The 22,734-nt window shown below is 37.8% G+C and overlaps 2 protein-coding genes across 2 annotated transcripts; both read left to right on the top strand.

Moving 5' to 3' along the window:
• LOC18792592 (protein DETOXIFICATION 16) lies at nt 574-2,899 on the top strand. The gene is made up of 8 exons (XM_020565412.1): nt 574-852; nt 988-1,532; nt 1,618-1,704; nt 1,782-1,838; nt 1,942-2,180; nt 2,451-2,569; nt 2,672-2,758; nt 2,840-2,899. The coding sequence occupies exons 1-8, from the start codon at nt 574-576 to the stop codon at nt 2,897-2,899; spliced, it is 1,473 nt and encodes a 490-aa protein (XP_020421001.1).
• LOC18791256 (protein DETOXIFICATION 16) lies at nt 16,971-20,290 on the top strand. The gene is made up of 8 exons (XM_020560804.1): nt 16,971-17,491; nt 17,638-18,182; nt 18,288-18,374; nt 18,595-18,651; nt 18,744-18,982; nt 19,190-19,308; nt 19,456-19,542; nt 19,624-20,290. The coding sequence occupies exons 1-8, from the start codon at nt 17,213-17,215 to the stop codon at nt 19,681-19,683; spliced, it is 1,473 nt and encodes a 490-aa protein (XP_020416393.1). The 5' UTR covers nt 16,971-17,212; the 3' UTR covers nt 19,684-20,290.

Below are 22,734 nucleotides of genomic sequence, written 5' to 3'. Positions count from 1 at the left end.
TGTTCATATATATAATTCAAACTTTTAGGCATCAAAAGACACATCCAAAGACTGGTTCTTTGAAAATGCACCTCTGCCACGAACCGATCATGCAACAAGCTACAGCAAGCTTTGAGGGAGCCAACTGTTTAATTCACAATATGGGAGCATATAAAACAATATGCCTGATTGTTAGACATGATTTGCAACGTTCTATGATTAATTTGCTTTTCAAGTTGCATATGAGGCCGATTCTTTGTTTTTTGGGCTAATGACTATTTTCACAAACTTGAAATATGGTACATTAATTATCTACTGATCTTCTAATTATTCTTAACAAATCTGTTGATTTGATCAAAATCTGCTACGAGAACCATTTTGTTACCGCAATTGGTACATAACACTAAGGTAGGTTGGTATGTTCACTTTAATAACGGAGAGGCCACAATGACTGTGGCCTAGTAGACAATTGGCATAAGAGAGAATGTTGGAGATGACCTCTTTATAGAAGGGAGAGGAGCACTACCTTTTGTTATTCAATGTGGGATTGGGGCCATTTTATAGCTCTTCCAGCATCCGTATGAACAGCAAGAAATGGATTTCGAAGAACAAGCAGCTGGTCTCGAGTCAGCCTTGATTCAAGTTCCCCAAGAACAATCATTACTATCAAGAAAACAAGTACCGGTCAAAGATGAGATTGTGGAGGAAGTGAAGAAGCAGCTGTTGTTAGCAGGGCCACTTGTTGCATCAAATTTTTTGCTATTTGGCATGCAGCTTATTTCAGTCATGTATGTTGGTCATGTTGGAGAGCTGGCCCTCGCAGGTGCTTCCATGGCCACTTCATTTGCTTCGGTGACTGGTTTGAGCTTGACGGTAAGATGGCTTCCCCTGTTATTGTCCATTTTTTTTATAAAAAAAAAAACTTTTTACTTTTTTGTTACTTTTGTGTATGATGATAATATGAGGCTCCATTTTTCTCTAAATTTCTCCTCTTCATTTGTTGAATAGAGAGGAATGGGTAGCGCGTTAGACACGTTCTGTGGCCAGTCTTACGGAGCAAAACAGTATCATATGCTTGGCATACACATGCAGAGGGCAATGCTTGTTCTTCTTCTGGTAAACATTCCCCTTGCATTTGTATGGGCCAATACTGGCCACATTCTTGAATTCTTGGGTCAAGATCCAGAAATATCAGCTGCTGCTGGCAACTATGCTTGTTTCTTGATACCTAGCCTTTTCACTTACGCAATCCTAGAATCGCATGCCAGATTCCTGCAAGCTCAAAACAATGTGGTTCCTTTGATTGTTAGCACAGGAGTTGCAACGCTTGTGCACTTGCTTAACTGTTGGGTTCTGGTATACAAGACCAGCCTTGGATACAGAGGCGCTGCTTTGGCAACCTCCGTCACGTATTCAATCAATACATTGTTATTGGCTCTTTATGTCAGAGTGTCTCCCTCTTGTAAGCTCACATGGACTGGATTCTCAAAGGAGGCCTTTCATGGAATTCCCAATTTTTTAAAACTATCAATTCCTTCAGCTGTAATGGTCAGGTAATCTTAAGTTGACTCACCATTGGAACATTAAAGACTTGGAATGAATATGTTAGTACTTATTTGGTCTTATGTCTGTGAACAGCTTAGAAGTCTGGTCGTTCGAAATGATAGTGCTCTTATCTGGTTTTCTTCCTAATCCAAAGCTTGAAACCTCAGCCCTCTCAATCAGGTTTTACATTTGATGCTAACGAATGAATTAACGAAAATACAAATTCTTGTTAGTAACCGATTGTGATACAATTCCAGCTTTAACACATGTTTAATGGTCTACATGATTCCTCTGGCTTTCAGTGGTACAGTAAGGTAAGTGAGTTCACAGCTAGATTTAAGTACTGCATGATTCTATTGTGAGTAACTGTCCCATAAATTCTTTTATGTTCTTTACTTGTACATTGTCTGTTGTTAGCACAAGAGTTTCAAATCAATTGGGAGCTGGGCAACCACGAATGGTGTGTATAGCAATATGCGTTGCACTATCCATTGTTGTTACTGAAGGCATTGTGGCTGCTGCTGTCATGATATTGGCTCGAAACGTTTGGGGTTACTGTTACAGCAGTGAAAAAGAGGTTGTGAAGTATGTTGGAGAAATGTTGATTTTTGTCGCCCTATCCCACTTTTTTGATGGACCTCAATCTGTTCTTTCAGGTTCTTGCTATTTCTCTCAATTTCTTCTCTTATAACAACAGAATTTTCGGTTATAATCTTCGATTTCCAAAGCTTCATATAATACCAGGCTTATACCATCAAACTGATTTCGGAAAGAGAAAAAAAAGATAAACATAATATATAAGTGCAATTGGTGAAGTATGTCATGGTGAAACACTGAACTATTCTGTATATCCAAGTTTCTCATCTTAAAGAAAATATTCTGTAGTCGATTTATTGAAAAGAAGAGACTTTGATTTACAATTTTAGGTGTCATAAGAGGAAGTGGGCAGCAAAAGATTGGGGTATATGTTAATCTGGGAGCCTATTATCTTATAGGAATTCCTACTGCAGTCTTATTAGCTTTTGTGCAGCACATTGGAGGGAAGGTGACACCAGATCCTTGTGGTTTTAATCTTCCATACTACTTTTCTTTTGACCTACTTTCTTAATCTTCCATGGATATAAAAAAATTTACGTGTTCTGCGCAGGGTCTTTGGATTGGAATTATTATGGCGCTATTTGTGCAAGCACTATCTCTTGCAATCATAGTCATATGCACAGATTGGGAGAAAGAAGTAAACTTGTTTGTCATGTCAAGTTTCATGTATCAATCTCTGTCGCATTCATCTCATGCTCCATTTTCATTCCTTTTGTAGGTGAAGAAAGCTTCTGATAGCGTGTTCAACAGAGTGACCGTGGCTGAGTCGTCAAGCTGATGCGGAAGTCATGATTATGGCTAGATTGTATAATTCTGAGCCAAATTCAGAAATAAAAGAGTTAAAATAATAATGAAGGCTCTCCTGCTTAGTTATGAGCATAATATTTTTCATGGGAGATATTTTGATAGATGTTGGAAATTCAGGTGAAGAAGACTCTCCCCTGTTTCATATTTGCAAGAAACAAAATGCGCCCCATTCAGTCGTTACTTTGTCAGTAAGCAGAGCTGGCAAACCTTTCTGCTCCATTTATAGCGAGTCCAAAATCACAATTGGTACATCAAATTCATGTCACGCTTTCTCATAAATTTTAAATTATCATCAAGTCGTACGATTTACAAAGCTAACGTTTATATACAGGCTATGCATCAGTTCCAATCCAATTTCTTTTGAAGAATCAGTATCCAATCCAATTAGAATTTGATTTGTCATATTAGAATTCAATATTAGGTAAGCAATCCAATCCAAACAGATTCAACATATATAATTGGACTGGATCAGTTCCATCCAACATAAAACATCTTTCAAATAACCAATGCCCAGTGGAAAACGACATTTGCTTACAGACCAGTGGTTTTAAGTTCGAGCCCTCGTGACACCATGGTAGTGTGTGTGTGAGAAACCTATGCATGCATGGGATTGTAGTTGGCATCATTCATCATGAATAGAATATGATTCTATGTTGGCGGTTCATTTTTTTATCCTCTTGTTGACGGGTGGCTTTTAATGCTCAACATAGGAACTTTGACGTAAAAGTCAAAGTTTCAACTAGGCCGATCAGCAGTTGTAAGTTTTTCTTCTTCAGCCCGAGTGGTGATCAACACAAAAGGGATGGTCATGTCTCCTAAGAGGCACAAAGATGTGGTAACCGGCATAGCCCAGTTTGACGCCAACGTTCGGAATGTATTTATTAGGTAGAGTATCTGAGTTGAAGAAGTTATTACCCTTCCCAACGTTGGTGTTATTATAGGAGGTTGGGAGGAGCGGCTTCCTTCAATCAGGGGGAAAAGGAGGTGTCGAGGACATGGCGTAGTCATGGTTGGAAGAGATGTACATGTAGAGTATCTGAGTAGAAGTTATTACCCTTCTCAACGTTGGTGTTACCTTATGAAAGCGTTGTTGGTCTTAGATCATGCCATATAGTCGTGTTCTTAAGGGCATGACTCAAGATATGGTTGGGATTCTTAATTAAGTCATGAAGGCATGTGAGTGTATAACAAGAAAGTCTCTATCTATAGTAATTAAAGAGAGAGAATGCTCCGAGGAAATTGTTTGGAAGTCTTTGGCCAAAGCATTGGGTATGATTGAGAATGTCGACTATAAGAGGAAGTGGGCAGCAAAAGATGGGGGCTTATGTTAATCTGGGAGCTTATTATCTTATGGGAATTCCTACTGCAGTATTGTTAGCTTTTGTCCTGCACATGGAAGGGAAGGTAACTTCATACCTCTCCAATTTTTTTTTTTTTTCAAGTCTCCTCACATTTTTTTTTAATATTCGTTTTTGTCAATGAGCTGTACATTCCTAATTAGTCTAAGTCAATTATTTGATTATGCAAGATTATAGGAACATAATTACTTTCCTAGAATAGTTTTCTAGGCTCTGTATATATAACCTTTCTATTTGTTATATATTGATATGTATGAAGTATTATTTTTTACCAATCTGATATGGTATCAGAGCGGTCAATCTTGGCTGTCTCTTGCCCTAACCCTAATCGCTTCCGCAGCAACAGCCGTCATACAGACCCAGCACCAGCCCATATTCCATCTCAAATCACCGTTTTGCAATATTCCATCTATTACGCAGCACCAGCACTAGGGGTGGGCACTCAAACTGGCGAACCGAAAATCCGAGCCGAACCACACCGAACCAAACCGGAAAAAAACCGAGTTGACCAAAAAGTCAAAAACCGGTCAAAAACCGAACCGGACCGGTTTGGATAGGTTCCGGATCCAGTTCCATGTCTTCAAAAACCGAACCGGGCCGAACCGAACCGGTGAAACTAAAAAAATATATAGTTACAATATATATTTATATTTAATGCTATATTTTTAATTTCATTAAAAAAAAACCTAATATTTATCCAAGTTCAATGTCAAAATATCTCTCTTTTCTCACTTTAATATTTATTTTTTATATGAAATTGAATAATTTGTTAATTTTCAAGTAAAAAAATAATATTTCAGTTGAGAATTGTATTAAAAAATTTAAAAAATAATTTTTATAATCCGGTTCAAAACCGAACCGGAACCGGAACAGGACCAAAACTGGTTCAAACCGAACCAGACAGTTTTTGAAATTTTTTTATTAAAACCGAACCGAACCAAACTAGATGAATAGTACTGGATCGGTTCTAATTTGAGACAAAAACCGGTCCAAACCGAACCGTGCCCACCCCTAACCAGCACCAGCACCAAAAGCAATATTCCATCTCACAAACCCAGCACCAATACCACCCATATTCCATCTTACAAACCCATTCAAACCTTTCCTCTAGTCAAATCACGTTTTGCAATATTGCAAATCACTTTCCACTCACAAACCCATTCAAACCGTTCCCCTTGTTCTTTTTTTTCCCTTTCAACCCAATATTTCTTATTGCAAAACAGTTTGTCTTATTGCCTTTGTCCACCGTGCACTTGCTTTTCCTCAACTTGATATTTCTTTTTTGTCCTTTTTTCATTGGTTGTCAGCCAATATCATGGCAAACGATGATGGGTCAGCAAACACCAATCAATCCTTGGTGTCGGGAGGCTCCAAAACTGCCACACAAATCGTCACTTTGCAAAGTGACACCTCCAACTTCTCCGCAGGAATCAAACTAGATGAGAATAATTATTCTCTATGGCATCAAATCATAGAGATGAAGATAGCTGGGCGAGAAAAACATGGCCACTTGACCGGTGATATTTCCCAACCTGCAGACACAGATCCCACATTTAAGAAATGGCGTGCATCGGATTGCCAAGTCAAGAGTTGGTTGTTCGACGCCATGCAACCTAATCAGATTAAATGATTTATTCGTTATAACACAGCAAAGCAAGTCTGGACTGCAATCAAGCAAACCTATTCAGATGGTGCTGATGAAGCCAAGATTTATGACCTTCACAGACGGTCATTCATAATGAAGCAAGCTGGCGCATCAGGTGCCAAATATTACAGTGAGCTCATTGAGATTTTTCAGGAGCTTGATCAATTAAGTCCAAGCACCATGGAGCATCCGAAAGACATTGAGACTAGACGCAAAGAGGTTGATCGTCTTCGAGTTTATATATTTCTTGCAGGTTTGGACAATAATTTCGATCAAATCCGAGGAGAGATTTTACGGATGGAGACAAAACCCAAACTGGAGGCCGCATATGCACATATTAAAAGAGAGAGTAACCGACAGGGAACCATGTCTGAAGTTGGTGTAACCTCCGAAGCCACAGCCTTGGCTACTGCGAGGTCCAAACAATCTCGGCCGAACAACTATAGTGTCGACCCTACTCGTAACCTGCCTCCAATGAAGTGTACCAAATGTGGTTTAGATAACCACACAATTAAGGGCTGTTATGAGATCATTGGTTATCCAGAAGGATGGGTCCACAAAGGGCGAAAAAAGAATTCTACCAGAGCCTCATTTGCATCCGCTCAGTCATCCGAGGAGACTGCATCAGAACCTCCATCAGGTACATATGGCTCCAAGGCCTTGGCCACCTCAGGTACCTCTTGCACATCTTCACTTACTTGTAATAGATCATGGATTATTGACACTGGCGCTACTGATCACATGACATCTAGTTTTACTGGGTTGCACTCTACCAAACCATCAAGCCAAACACATATTACCAGTGCCAATGGAACCACCTCCCAAGTTATGGGAGAAGGGTCTTTATCTCTTACATCTTCATTAAGTCTTGATCATGTCTTAGTTGTCCCTTCACTCGACTATGACTTGTTATCTGTTCCTCAAATCATTGATTCCCTTAATTGTACCGTGTGTTTTTGGCCATTGTACTTGACAGAAGACAGCAGTATAAGATTGAGTCAGACACATCATGTGAGAGGAGATGAGTCTATCAGGATGAAGAAAATTTGGCTATGGCATAGAAGATTAGGTCATGCTTCTTTTGGTTATCTGAAACTTTTATTTCCAGATTTGTTTTCCCAGTTTGCGGATCAGACTTTCATTGTGAAACTTGCATTTTGGCCAAAAGCCATCGTATTTCTTACCCATTAAGATTGAATAAAAGTTCTTTGCCTTTCATGATTGTCCATTCTGATGTTTGGAGACCATCACGAGTTCCCACTATTAGCGGTTTTAAGTGGTTTATGACTTTTATTGATGATTGCACCTGGATGACCTGGGTTTTTCCCTTAAAGCAGAAAAGTGAAGTCACCGCCAGATTCAAGTTATTTTATCAATATGTTGCTACTCAGTTTGACAAGAAAATCACTACGCTTCGGTCTGACAATGGAGGAGAGTACGTCAACCATGACCTACATAATTTTTTAAGTCAACATGGAATTGTTCATCAAACCACATGTGCCTATACACCACAACAGAATGGCGTCGCAGAGCGTAAGAATCGTCATCTCTTGGAGGTTGTTCGTGCCTTTTTATTTGAGGCCCGTATGCCTCATCATTTTTGGGGGGAGGCTCTTTGTTCTACTGCTTACCTCATTAATAGAACACAATCCAGCACTCTTCAGTATCAAACTCCATTTCAGACATTGACCACTCTCCTCACCATGCCATCCACACCAAATCTCGAACCACGTCTCTTTGGTTGTGTTGCTTATGTTCAGGTGTATCCACATCAGCGTGGCAAGCTTGATCCGTGTGCACTACGTTGTGTCTTTGTGGGTTATGCTGACACTCATAAGGGCTATAAGTGTTTCCATCCTCCTACTCAGACCATGCATGTTACCGCAGATATGACTTTCCACGAGAGTGAGTTCTATTACTCAGGGGGAGTTTCTAAGCATCCTCTGCAGGGGGAGAGCTCTATCTTTGCAGAAGATACTCAGAGCATCCAAATTCAACAAACTGTTTTAGAGTAGTCAGTGTTCGAGCAACCAGCTACAGTAGTGCAACAAGATCAAGAGTTACTGGAAACTCCAGATGATGGTTCAGATAATTTCCCTCCTACTACAGTACCATCACCAATCATCCAATCAGGTCCTGAAGATTCCCCGCAGGTAACTGAGCATTTAAACTCCAACTTAAGCACTTTACATGAGTCGAGTCATACAGGATACACAGGTTATCAGTTACCTATTCGTACTACTAGAGGGATTCCTAGACAACAGTATGACCCGGACCCAAAAACAAAAGTTAAATACCCTATTGCTAATACCCTATTGCTAATCATGTGTCCCTACATAGGTTGTCTCCGTCATGTGCATCATTTGTATGTCAATTATCCACTGTATCTATTCCAAGTAATGTGCAGGAAGCTCTAAAAGATCCCAAGTGGACTCAAGCGATGAATGATGAAATGGAGGCCCTCCAGAAGAATTCCACTTGGAAGATGACTATCCTTCCCAAAGGGAAGAGAACAGTGGGTTGTAGATGGATATATACAGTAAAGTTCAAGGCAGATGGCACCATTGAACGATACAAAGCAAGATTGGTGGCGAAAGGCTATACTCAGACTTATGGGATTAACTATGGGGAGACATTTGCCCCTGTAGCCAAGATAAACACAATTCGGGTACTTCTTTCTCTGGCAGCAAACCTAAACTGGCCATTACACCAGTTTGATGTCAAAAATTCCTTCCTGCAGGGCGACCTAGAAGAAGAAGTCTATATGGATTCCCCTCCAGGATGCAAGATGGGGCCCAATACTAGCAACATGGTGTGTAAACTGAGAAAGTCTCTTTATGGCTTGAAGCAGTCACCCAGAGCATGGTTTGGAAAGTTCAGCAAATCAATGAAGGATTTTGGATACAAGCAAAGTAACTCAGATCATACTCTTTCCTGAAACATAAGAAAGGTAAAGTCACTACCCTTATTGTATATGTTGATGACATGGTAGTTACCGGGAATGACCCAGTAGAAAAGGCAGCATTGCAGCACCACTTGGCAAGTGAGTTTGAAATGAAAGATCTTGGTGCTCTGAAGTATTTCCTAGGCATCGAAGTGGCTCGTTCAGAACAAGGAATATTTCTATCACAACGGAAATATATCCTTGACATTTTGACTGACACTGGAATGTTAGCCAGCAAACCAGCAGATACGCCAATGGAGTTGAATCATCAGCTTGGTGAATATCCTGATCAAGTGCCCACCAACAAAGAAAGATATCAACGCCTTGTGGGTAAGTTAATCTATCTAGGATACACTAGACCTGATATAGCATATGCTGTAAGTGTGGTGAGTCAGTTCATGCATGCACCAAGTGAAGCCCACATGGATGCGGTAAACCAAATTTTGAGATACTTGAAATCATCTCCTGGAAGAGGATTGATGTTCGCACGACATGGTCATCTAGATGTTGAGGGTCACAATGATGCAGACTGGGCGGGCTCTGTTACTGACAGGCGATCTACGTCGAGATACTTTACCTTTGTAGGAGGCAATCTAGTATCTTGGCGAAGTAAAAAACAGAAAGTAGTGTCAAGATCAAGTGCTGAAGCAGAATATCGAGGTATGGCACACGGAGTATGTGAGCTACTCTGGATAAGGAATTTGTTGGAGGAATTGGGGTTCAAACCCAAACATGCCATGCAACTGAATTGTGACAACAAAGCTGCAATAGACATTGCACATAATCCAGTGCAACATGATAGAACCAAGCATGTTGAAGTTGACAGACATTTCATCAAGGAGAAGCTCGAGGCAAAGATCATTAAGGTATCATTTGTTAAATCCGAAGATCAACTTGCAGATGTCCTTACCAAAGCAGTCACAGGCAGGGTATTTCACAGCTCACTTAGCAAGTTGGGCATTGACGACATATATGCTCCAACTTGAGGGGGAGTGTCAATGAGCTGTACATTCCTAATTAGTCTAAGTCAACTATTTGATTATGCAAGATTATAGGAACATAATTACTTTCCTAGAATAGTTTCCTAGGCTCTGTATATATAACCTTCCTATTTGTTATATATTGATATGTATGAAGTATTATTTTTTACCAATCTGATAGTTTTAATGCATTTTCTTAGCATCTGTTCTTCACAGGTCTTTGGATGGGAATTATAGTGGCGCAAGCACTGTCACTTTCATTCATATGCATTGATTGGGAAAAGGAAGTATGTTTCATGTATCCGATTCTGTTAATTACATTAATCTAATGCTTTATTTTTCATGCCTTTCATAGGTGAAGAAAGCTTTGGATAGAGTGTACGACGCAATGGCTGTGACAGATGCATTGTCGTAAAGCCGATGAAAAAGTGATGATCACATCCAGCTTGGGTCCTTCAGAGGAATAATTCCGAAAGGGGAAAACTTAACAGGCAAGAAACGAAGGTTGTGGTCTTAATCATGCACTATAGCATATATTTATCATAGATCTTCATATAATCTTCCCAATCTGGTGTTGCATTTCAAGAATTTTAAACGGAGTATGGTATTGTTCACCCGTTTTGATTTAGTCCTGTGATGGTAGGGTAAAGTTTCTCATTGACTTGAAAACCATTGTTGGTCAACAAGTCAACTTTCTTTTGTGTATGAGTGTTCCACTGCTAGCAATAAAAATCCTAGCAGACGTCTAAAAAATAGATAACTTGCACCCCAAGTTACTGATTCTAAACAAGCGATTGTGAATTTCGGTGAGGAATATCTCCCAAGTAAGTTCTTTTCTTGCCTCAGACTAATGCCTCAAATTGGTGAGGACTTTCACAATTTTTCACAGTACAAAACTGGTAGTTCTGGCCATAATAGATAAAAATAAAATAAATTGCTTAAGCAGAACCGCCTATTACAGAACTTAAAAAGAGGAATGCCAAGTCCGAAAAGGACAACAGAATGTTGGACTTCGATTTCTGCCTGGATAGCTGTCTCTGAACCGGGCTGGATTGGATATGTCTATGTTGGATTGGATCGTCGACACCTTCAACTGATAAGTTTTAGCTGGAAATTGATACCAATGTTTGAGTTTGGCAGATCTTCAATCTATTTCGAGCCATGGAAAGCTTGTTTGAATGGGCATAATTGAGGCCTCTTTTAGTCAGAAGAGGGCAGAAGTGGCTGGATTGATGATCACTGAGCTGGAGCTGCATTATAGTACCTGTTCTGCTTAATCAAAGCTTTCTGTAAATTTGCTGAGGTTTTCGTATTTGTAAAAACCTGGACTCTGCTTGACTTGGCTTTGTGCTTAACCAAATTTGTAACGAGAGAAATCTCGCTTTGTAAAACTGTTTCTCTGAGTTGAGCTGAAATCAGAGAATTGAATTCTGGCTAATTTGTTTCTTGTGGATCAAAGAGTTTTGATTGCTTCAGTATCTGAATACTTTCTGAGATCAATCGATCTTTTTGAATTTGTCAGTATGACTTTGAGAGTTTTTGTCTTGATAGATTTTTTGGTTGTCCTCGATATGTTTCACCTCCCCTCATATTTATAGAAAATGCTGGAGTGGGGTTTTAATTTTTAAATAATGGGCAGCAGATCTTTCAAAAAGATTTTCCTTTTCAATGTCATAAAGGGGATTTATTTATTTTGGCAGAGAAGAACCATCAACAGTCAGTTCCCATGATGGTCTTTTCTTTGCTTTTCCTAAAAGAAAACTAACTCTTCTTCATTCTCTGGTTGTTCCTTATAAAAAACACAATCTGCCATGATGGTCAGTTTGCTTTTCTTGATGAACAACTCCTTTGCTCCCTACTTATCTCTTGAAAATGTAACCTGCAAATCTCTTGGAAATATAACCTGCTTTGGAGCAGAGCTTCTCTGCATATGGAGAGGGGATTTGATCTTCTTTCCTTGGCTAAAAATGGAGAAGTTCTTTTGTAAGACCTGACTTCTTTAACTCCCTATCACTTCCTCTGTCTTGGTTGAGAATTTTGACTTTTCAAAGTCAGGGAGTCACGTGGGGCTCTTTTGAGAAAACATTCTTTAGTAAGAAAATCTGCTGACTTGCTTTTGGGGTTGAGATCAAGTGATGAGAATTTTTTAGAAGCTGGGTCTAATCCAATTTTTAGAGGTTTTCGACCTGCTTGGCATTAAGTTACCATTAAATGGCAATCTTAATTGTAATTTTCGTGTTTTTAAACCTTTGCCATTTGTCTTTACAAAAAGTATGGGCTTCTAAAGTTACTTGGGCTGATTTCTGAAGATAAGGGTCATACTTACATTTTTCTATTATGGGCCAATTTTCAATTGAGCTAGCGTGTGAAATTTTTTAGGCCCAAACAGGTATATACTGTATAATTACTTGGGTAAATTATTTAACCTTAGTACTGCAAGAAACAAAATGAGCATGTTATTCACTTGTTTCTGCCTCTCTAAAGCACAACTGTCAACTGGTAAACCTTTCTTCTATAGCAAGTAATAAGACAGGAAGGCAGAGCTGATCAGGGCAAACATCCAATTTGATTTAAGAAATGGTCACGTCAGAAATTGATAAGTGATGCAGAAAATGATTAGTCCAAAAGTAATGTACATATAAACTAAATAAATCCCATTTTTTAGGGGACGCCTTCAGTTTGATTTGTTCAAATAACAATTGATAACCCGTGGTATAACACACATATGAGTTATACAACGTTGCCATACTTTATTACCATACTATAATTGTTCAAACTGAGACTCTGAATTAACAATAATATTAGCTAGGTATACCAAATTTGAACACCAAATTGAATTCCCAAATTATGTGACATTCACATCCTCAATTTTTAGGAATAAAATTTCCAAAGAGCTATTAACTTCCTGCGCTCGTGAAATGGTGTTGACGGTGGTGGTTACATACAAGCATTGCGTCCGTGGATACATGAAGTTATAAACTCTGGGATTGTAGGATTAATTAGTTCTCAACATATGTGTATTTATTTATGAAAAGAAATCAATCATTCTTCAGAGCATACTTTTCATTTTATTAACATAGATTTGGTGTCTCATTTATGCATATAATTTTGTTTTATGATTTTTTTAAGGAGCTTTAGTAATATACCCAAAATAGGAATCGAAATTAAAAAAAAAAAAAAAAACTTTATATGGAATACACTTTAGAAACACACCTAAAAATCATTTATTATCTAAAAAATAAATGTTGAAGTTCATATAAATTACATCTCTGCCATTGATTAATTTAAAACAAGCCCAATAGAAAAAACTCAAAAGAAACCCAAAATAAGCCCAGCAAGTCCAACTCAGATTTGACCACCAAAAAAAAAAAAAAACCAGGAAACTCGAAGTACATTGTTAATACCATGTCATAGAAGTACATTATTAATACCATATCATAGAAATACATTGTTAATATCATGTCATAGAAGTACAATGTTAATATCATTTCATAGAAAAACATTGTTAATACCATTTCATACAAAAAACTCAAGTAAGATATCCAATATCTATTGCAAAAACCACATCCAATTGTCCACAGTTTCACCAGAAACAATCGCAAAAGCAAAATGAAATACCTCTACAAGAAAAAAGAAAAAAAAGTACACTTAATATTATGTCATAGAACTATCTTCATAGTAAAAATCACATTATGCATATCTTAAACTTCAAGTGCACAGCTATATATAGAGCATGCTTTGTTACTGAAAATCCTGCCACCATTAGAATTAGCATATTTGTGAGGAGAGAAAGAGCCGCCGAACAAGACTTCAGAGTAGGATCCAGCAGCATATGAAGCTTGATTCAGATACATCATCATGTTGGCGGGGGATTCATGATAAGAAGAAAGTTTCTCATCCCCGACATATGAGGGGTTCAACAAGTTTTGATTGCTTAAATTTTGGAAATATGTAGCCATAGCTTGGTTGGTTGGTTCCTCTGTCCTATAGAGGATAATATCGATAATTTTGCCGAAATTATTGTTTTTTTTTTGGGCAGCGATATTTTAGCACATTTCCATCTATATATCGTCAATTTATCGATAATTTCACTGATATTTTGGTTCAAGTGGCAGCTGCATATGGTCAATATATTGTGATATTATCGATAATATCGCGATATGAACTTTGAACAATTAAAGAAACTCACTTCACGCATGCAGGGGTTCGAACCCATTCCCCATTCTACGACCTGTAACCACAACTCTAGTCATCGCTTTGTGATAATAAGCTATGGAATCTATATTTATAAACTTGCGAACTGTTTCTCAAAATAGAAATTAACATAATTACTTGTTGTTTTATATTGTTGATTAGTTACTTAATTACTTAATATAATTTATTTCTTTTTCTATTTAATTCATTTAATGTTATTGATTATTTTATTATTCATTATAAGTACTTACATTACTAAATTCCCTTTCAAATTGTTGCTTAATTACTTAAATCTCTATAATTATTTTCTTTATTTACTATTTAATTCTTCCTTGGATAGATTAATTTATGTTCTTAGTTAATATTCAATCTTCACTATTATTTTTTAAGCATGGTAAAGTGCCTAATTTTCATGAAAAATCAAGTTGGTTTACATCTTTAATTATTTTTTAATTTTTGATAAATAATAAATATATGAATGTGCACCATGTCCAGTAAATAACGTGAAATAAGGTTACTCATGTATCTTACTATGTAATTTATAAAGTGTAAAATATTATACTAAAAAATGATAAATAAATTACTAGGGGGTGTTTAATTCTCTTTCATTAATTACTCCAGATTTTCTAAGTCACAGAGTTTGTCATCACGCAATATAATCAACTTAAATCACTCAAACCCACTATGCAATGCATTTTCTTCCAATTTTTTGTGTCAAAATAATAGGTGATTGACTAAATAAACTTATTCTAAAGTTTCATTAAAAATTTCCATGTACTTATCATAATTTTCGTGGTTTTTATTCAATTTTTATCGATATTTTTCCGATATTTCCACCGATATTTCCGTATTTTTGAACCACCGATATTTCCGAAACTATCGATATTTAAGATCTTGCAAATTCCTAACATAGAAAATAAGAAACTCTTAAAAAAGAAAGTCTAACCCAAATTACCAAAAGCAAAACCAGCAAAATGAAAAGGAACCACAGAGTGATCAAACTAGAACATAAGCCAAATTTAACCCAAATATCAAAATCTTCTTCTTCTTCTTCTTCTTCTTCTTCTTTTCCAGATCATCAGAAGTATGTAGTGAACATGTTAACACAAGAAATTAATATCAAGCACTCAAATTCCATTCCATTCCATCACAAAGAAGAATAGTAACATAATTAATTAAAATGAAAGCAGCAAGGGAGCTTCGTGAAGTGTACTCGAAAGGTGTGGTCTGGGAATGAATTGTGAAGCAAAAACAAATGGGGAAGCTTTAGATGGATAGAAGAGAAGAGAAATTGAGGCAAAGTCCTCCACCTCCTCGTTAGCCCTCTCGAACTGGAGACAAATACTGGAGTCGCAGAAAACAGCATCGGAAAACTCGAAATCTACGGACCTTTCTGAGCTCGCAGCTGCATCGTGAGTGACTGAGGTGGCTGTGCTTTAGCCCAGATGTGATCACCGGCCCTGGCCGGTCCTTTTCCGATCGGTCTCACGGTTGGTCGTGGCTGGAGCACCAAGATCGCTGGCCAAAAACTAGCCGGCCTGGTTTTCGCGATGGGAGAGAGATGAAAGAGAAAGCCCCCAGAATTTTTCAAAAAATCTAATTTAATACTAAAAGGGTAATAAAGGTATTTCATTTAACTAATTAAACTAAAAAATGTAACAGCTGTGTTTTGGGTTTTTTTTGGGTGTGTTTATATACATTGAATGGTATAGGGTTTCTTTATACAACTATGTCTAGGAATGAGTATTTAACTAATTTTCTATTTTTGATTTATTGAGAATGGCGATAATATACTAAACTCACACACGCTACACGGACCCCCTTGTAGGGTCCATCATACATTATTTTTCAATGATCCGAACTGTCTAATTTTTAAATATTTCATCAAAGATCATCTCTACAAAAATAACTTGAATCTGAAACCATTTGACCACTCAATTATATGATTGTTATTTTAGTCTTTTCTTGAAGTGTTCGTCTATTTTATTACTTGCAATTAAATGCCTTAATAATTTTCAATTTGTCTGATTAGGGACTCTCCATTAATTTTTCGGATGTCCATCTAAATTTCTGCCCATATTAAGGGCAAATTTGTAATATTAAATAATAAAAATTACAACTTATTAAATAATAATAAAAAAAGTCAAAAACAGAATTTAAAAAAGAGAAAAAAGGTTTTCTGGTGAAATGAATTTGCAGAACGAAATTGGAGCTAAGCCTGGGCAGGGTTTGGTGTCACCTGGGCCTCACTTGGGGGACTGAACAGTGGTGGTGCCGTCGAAGCCGTCGGCATTGGAAAAGCCGGCAAGTTGGGAGTTGGGTCTGGCTGAGGTGGGGTTTGAATTGAGAGTCGGTGGAGGAGGTGGGGTTTGAATTGGGATCGGTGGAGGAGTTGGGCTTCAAATTGAGGTCGGTGGAGGTTGGTTTGAACTGGAATTGGGGTTGGAGAAGATGAGAGAGGGAGAAGAAAGAGTGGCAAGGTCTGAATGGGCGGAGCATTTATGGATTTTCTGGAGGCCATGGTGCAAAACCCCAATAGTCACAAACAATGTGACTACGAAAATGAAGATCTTTGTTGATTTTCCCACACAACACGTTTTTGTATTTCCTTTTCTGGGTTCTGCCGTAGAGTCTGAGAGATGAACAGAGAGAATGGTGGGTTCTGTTCTGCCCAGGCACAGCACCACCCCCTTCACCAAACCCAGGCATAGCACCACCCCGTTACCAAACCATTCGAAGGAACTTTTTCTACCCTTTTTTGACTTTCTTTTCTTTTAACTTTTTTTTTATATATAAATTTTCTACTAATTTTTCTTACATTTTTTTACTTAAAAACTGGCCAGGTCACGTGATTAAAATTTGGATGGACATCTAAAAAATTCAGACTGAGTCCCAAGTTGGCCAATTTCATATGTTTAAGGGGAAAATTGACAATTGTGGTATAGTTTAAGGGGCAAAACGACAGTTTAGCCAATTTATTTGAGGGATCCTCAAGGAAATATATTTTTATTGCAAGTTCAGATCGTTTGCACCATGTTGCTTGCTCGATTTATTTGAGTCACATATTCCGTGATCAATATGTTTGCAGGTTGCAACAACGGCGGATTCTTTGTGTTCTACGCCTTCAACACATATTCCTCTCTAAAGAACAAGAAAGTACCAAATGAATGCAGAAGAACAAGCAGGTGATCTTAAGTCACTTCCATTTGCAGATCAAGAACATGACTATCAAGAAAGAAAAGGACAACAGCTGACCCGAGATGAGTTTTTCGTGGAAGTGAAGAAGCAGCTGTTGTTAGTAGGGCCTCTTGTGTCATCAAATTTCTTGTTGTTTTGTATACAGGTTGTTTCAGTCATGTATGTTGGTCATCTCGGAGAACTTGCACTTTCAGGTGCTTCCATGGCCACTTCATTCGCTTCAGTAACTGGTATCAGCTTGATGGTAAGATGGCTTTTCCTATTTTCAAAAAATAATATACACACATATATTATATATATAGTGTGTGTGTGATGTTTGAATTGTAATGCTTATGTTGTGTTCGATAATAATCCTAGTCTTCATTTCCCTCTTATTAATTTGCTGATTAGATTGGAATGGGAAGTGCATTGGACACATTTTGTGGCCAGTCCTATGGAGCAAAACAATATCATATGCTTGGTATACATATGCAGAGGGCAATGATTGTTCTTTTGCTGGTCAGCATTCCTCTTGCAGTTGTATGGGCCAATACAGGCTTCATTCTTGAATTTTTGGGTCAAGATCCAGAAATATCTGCTGCTGCTGGGGAATTTGCTTGTTACATGATACCAAGCCTTTTCGCTTACGCAATCCTTCAATGTCATTCCAGATTCTTGCAAACTCAGAACAATGTGGTTCCCATGATTGTTACCACAGGAACTGCAACTCTGCTACACTTGCTTGTCTGTTGGCTTCTGGTATACAAGACCAGCCTTGGATATAAAGGTGCGGCTGTGGCAAACTGCATCGCATATTGGATCAATGCATTGTTATTGTTTCTTTATGTCAGATTCTCTCCCTCTTGTAAGCACACATGGACTGGATTCTCAAAGGAGGCCTTTCACGGAATTCTCAGTTTTCTTAAACTATCCATTCCTTCAGCTGTAATGATCAGGTAACCTTTTGAGATTTAAAATGAAATAAGAAATGTGGTCGTTTGAAATTTCACAATGTTAGAACTTACTATTGTTGGTTAATGGTTTTATGTCTCTGTGAACAGCTTAGAAATGTGGTGCTTTGAAATGATGGTCCTCTTATCTGGTCTTCTTCCTAATCCAAAGCTTGAAACCTCAGTCCTGTCAATCAGGTTTTCATTTGACCCTAAGCAATGACAATAGAACAGTATCAATTCTAAGAGCTGTTATTGACACTCAAAACAGTCATCGTGCACTCTCCCCCTGGCGCAATTTCAAATGAGCCCATGTTATTTTGAAATGTCAATGACAGCTCCCAAAATTTTGATTGCTAAGTAATAAAAACTGAAGCAGAAACCCTGATTACTAACCGATTGTGACATATTCACACAGCCTTAACACATGTGCACTGACTTACATGATCCCCCTCGGACTGGGTGGTGCAGCAAGGTGAGTTTATGGCTACATTAAGTTTCATATTTGTCTTTATTTTGCATATTTTCTCAACAATCCTTTTCTATTCTTCTATTATTTTCTGTTAGCACAAGAGTTTCAAATGAATTGGGTGCTGGGAAACCACGACTAGCCCGTCTTGCCATATGTGTTACACTCTCCATGGTTGTTACTGAAGGCATTGTGGTTGTTGCTGTCATGATATTGGGTCGAAAAGTTTGGGGCTACTGTTACACCACAGATAAAGAAGTTGTGGAATATGCTGGAGAAATATTACTGTGGGTTGCAATAGCCCACTTTTTTGATGGAATTCAATCTGTTCTTTCAGGTCTCTGACATTTTTCTTCAAATACTTCTTCCATCACAGTATAAGTTCTCATTTGAATCTGGGTTTGCAAACCTTTTGTGTAATTCGAAAAAAAATTCATGTCAGGGCATCCTCTGTGAAAGATTGAGATAACCTTATTAGTTGCCTGTCATCTTATAATTGATTGATTGACAAAATGTTACTTCCAAATTCCAATTACAATTTCAGGTGTCATAAGAGGAAGTGGGCAGCAAAAGATTGGGGCTTATGTTAATCTTGGAGCTTATTATCTTATAGGCATTCCTATCTCAATTATATTAGCTTTTGTCCTGCACATTGGAGGGAAGGTAACTGGATGTTTCTCCCCTGCTCATTTATTTATTCAAATTTATATTCCACATTCTTAATCTTCCATAGAAATATATATTTTTTCATTTTTTTTTTCTTGGATTATACTTTGGCATATTAATTTCAAGTCAACATGTTCTTCACAGGGTCTTTGGATTGGAATTACTGTGGCTCTGTTTGTGCAAGCAGTATCTCTTTCAATCATAGTCACATGCACTAACTGGGAAAAAGAAGTAAAGTGGCTTGCCATGTTCTGTTTCATGTATGAATATGTGCTACATTCATCTCATACTCCTTTTTCATGCCTTCTGTAGGTGAAGAAAGCTTCTGATAGAGTGCACAAGACAATGGCTGTGACGGATGCAGCATCGTAAAACAGATGCAGAAGTCCTGATCATATCTGGATTGGGTCCTTAAGAGAAAAAAGAAAGAAAGAACAGAGTAATTAATGAAGGATCTAGCCCTTATTTGTGTGCCTAATGATGTCCTCTGTGGAAGACATTTCAAGCCGTATCAGAAGCCGAAGGCGAATGATTAAACATTTGATTTGTATGGCTTGGTTGCCAGTTTTGTCATCCTCAGAATTTCCCAAACCTAGTGTTGTTGCAGTTTCAAAAGTTTAGACAGGGTATAGTACTCTGTAATTACTTCGGGAAGAAAGAAACAAAATGAGGTCTTTTTTTTTTTTTTTTTTTTCTTGTCAAAGAACAGCAGGTGTTTCCAGTCTACTAAAAATTGTGTGAGGATATAATGGGTAAAAAATTGAATTCCTAATGAGTTAGTTCTTACAAAGTTAGAACACCACCTCCCACCCAAGAGTCCAATTTCTCCAAAATCAAAATTAGAATTCCTGATTTTGTGTAGACCCTACTTACATTTTCATTTCTTTATATGAAGTAAACACCGGAGTAATACGTACACTTCTTATTTTGATTTCAATTACAGATTAATAAACATGTCATTAATTCATTTTCAATTAGTTTTGAGTTGGATGCTTACATTCTGATATAGCATTCGAACGAGCTATTCACGGGTTGGTCCTCCATCCATATTGCCAATTGATTTTGAGTTACTGGCTCACATTTAAATACTCCCAACATCTCTAACCTCATTCTCCAAGTCTTAATATTCATATGCGTTCTTCACTAACCTATTTGGCTCTTTTATGTAAACTTTTTCTACCGCAACAGTTTGTTACTCCTCCAACCCATTTGAAACTTCTTTTTTACATCACTCATCTTTGCCTTTTTATTTTACCCTTTTTCTTGTAATAGTGGTTTCCAAATGTAAGTTACAAAAAAAGTTCAAAAACAAATCAATATCAACTTATAATATTTAAAAAAATACAAAATTTATTTATTTATGACAAACTTTTCAAATGCATAAAAATCATGACAATGACAAAAGAGCTGGCTGTAGAGCTCCATATGGTATGGATGCAGAAACTCTTCATATTCCAATGCACATTGAATATTAATGCACGCGTGCATGTAAACTCCGAATTATTCAATGGAGAGGTACGTTAACCGAAGGGGCTCTGGAGCAAAATCAATTTCGACTGCAAAAACTGTTCATAATGTCGTTCTTCCAGTTTGTTGAAGTTGCAGCAGCAGTAATTCCCCCAGTTGCCGCTGTTGTTACCGGTAACTGCCCCGGTTGTCGCTCCCGTTGCCGCTGTTGCTGGAGCTGTTGTGGGTGCTGGGTTTGTTGTTAATAATGTAGCCAAAATGCTAGGGCAGAAGTGAAGTCGTTTAACTCTTTTTTTTTATGGGGTTTTAGGATTAGTACGTTGTCTTTAATTTTCTGTCATGTTAGTATATGTACGTTGTCTTTAATCTTTATTATGAAATGGTAATCTTATTTAGGTTTGTTTGCCCATCTTTTGCTCTTAATAGATTGATTTGTTTGCTTAGCTAGTTGTAACTTGGTTATCTCCTTGCAGAAACCAATTCAGATCATTTACTTGTGGATGTGTCTTTGAACATTTCTCATAAGCGCATCTTATCTCTTGAAGCCCTTCCAATTAGAACTATGAATAAACAACGGTTCCTCCAGTCTTTCCAACCATTGCATGCAGCAAAGTAATATTTCAAAGCCTATACATGCAGCGACATCCAGCTGAAACAGTACACACTTTGCTCTATACAATTAATACGTACTGGTCACTGGAAATGGGCTGGTTTCGGATTTTCAAGAATTGTTGCAGCCGCGCTTTTTGCTATTACAAGATTGATGGTTTGCTAATGGCTCATTTTAGAATGTGTGGATGATAATAAAGATGTCAATGTTCAAAACTCATAAAAAATGACAGCAGCCAGAAATTCTACTAATGCAGAAGAATGCTTGCGTTTATGCATCGAGAATGTTGCTCTTCTTTTTCTTTCCTGTGTCCCCAGTTAAAATATAAGAATTAGCAATCTTTTTTCTGACGAACTTCCCAACTGTACACTATTAAACCATACTGACTAGCTAGCAGTATTCGGTCAGAAGCTGTTTCCAATGCACATTGAGAATTGACGCACCCAATGCATGCATGGAAAATTTGAATTCCAAAGAAGTAAACAAATTCAATGCAGCTGCAATAATCGAAGAGTTAGGTAAATAAGAGCATGCATGCCCTTCCAATTAGTACTATAAAGTAAGGGTGCTCCCAAAGCCTCTCTCCAACATCCCATTTGATGCAGAATGCATATTATTAGTTTTCCTAATTCTACTTGGATTAGTTTTCCCATCTCTTATTAGTTAATTTGTTTTCCTAATTCTTAAAGATTCCTTCTTGTTAAAAGGATCTCTTATTAGTTAATTTGCTTTCCTATTTCTTAAAGTTTACTTTTCCTTTTCCTAGATTAAATTTGCCTCTATAAATAGAGTTGTTTGTAATCTTTTAAGGCAGACTTGATTAATGATATATTTCCTTGCTTTAAACTCTCTGATTCCTTCCCTTTCCCTTCGTCTCTTCGATCTCTAATTCTTCTCCTCGATTCCTTATTTCTTCTCTGTTCTATTGCTCAAGCGTGTACTCTAAACTTACGGGCTGTTTACTCTAAACCTACAGGCTGTTCTACATCAATTGGTAATCAGAGCCTTCCCTCGCTTTCATTTGCGTTTGATCTCTCGCATGGCGCCCCAAACCGTTGCTAGCCTTGCAGAACAATTTCATGCGTTCCAAGATAAAGTTTCTGACGATATCACTAGCATGGAAACCCAACTCTCCAAACTCAGCGTTGACCTCAAAGACGAGTTGGTACAGGCTCCCACACATCGTGCGAAGACGGATCTGGCCATCACCAAACTCCAAGACTCCGTTCAGTTGCTTATCAATCACTTTCGGGCTGGACATGCTGAACCTTCTTCTACCTCCGCATTGCTCTCGAGTTCCTCTACGCCAACACCAAAAAGTGGCCTTCTGCCCAATCCACCAGTGG

Source organism: Prunus persica, chromosome G1, assembly GCF_000346465.2.
Source record: "Prunus persica cultivar Lovell chromosome G1, Prunus_persica_NCBIv2, whole genome shotgun sequence".
Classification (NCBI taxonomy): Eukaryota; Viridiplantae; Streptophyta; class Magnoliopsida; order Rosales; family Rosaceae; genus Prunus; species Prunus persica.
Note: the sequence above shows the minus strand (reverse complement) of the source record. Positions and strands in the feature narration are given on the sequence as shown.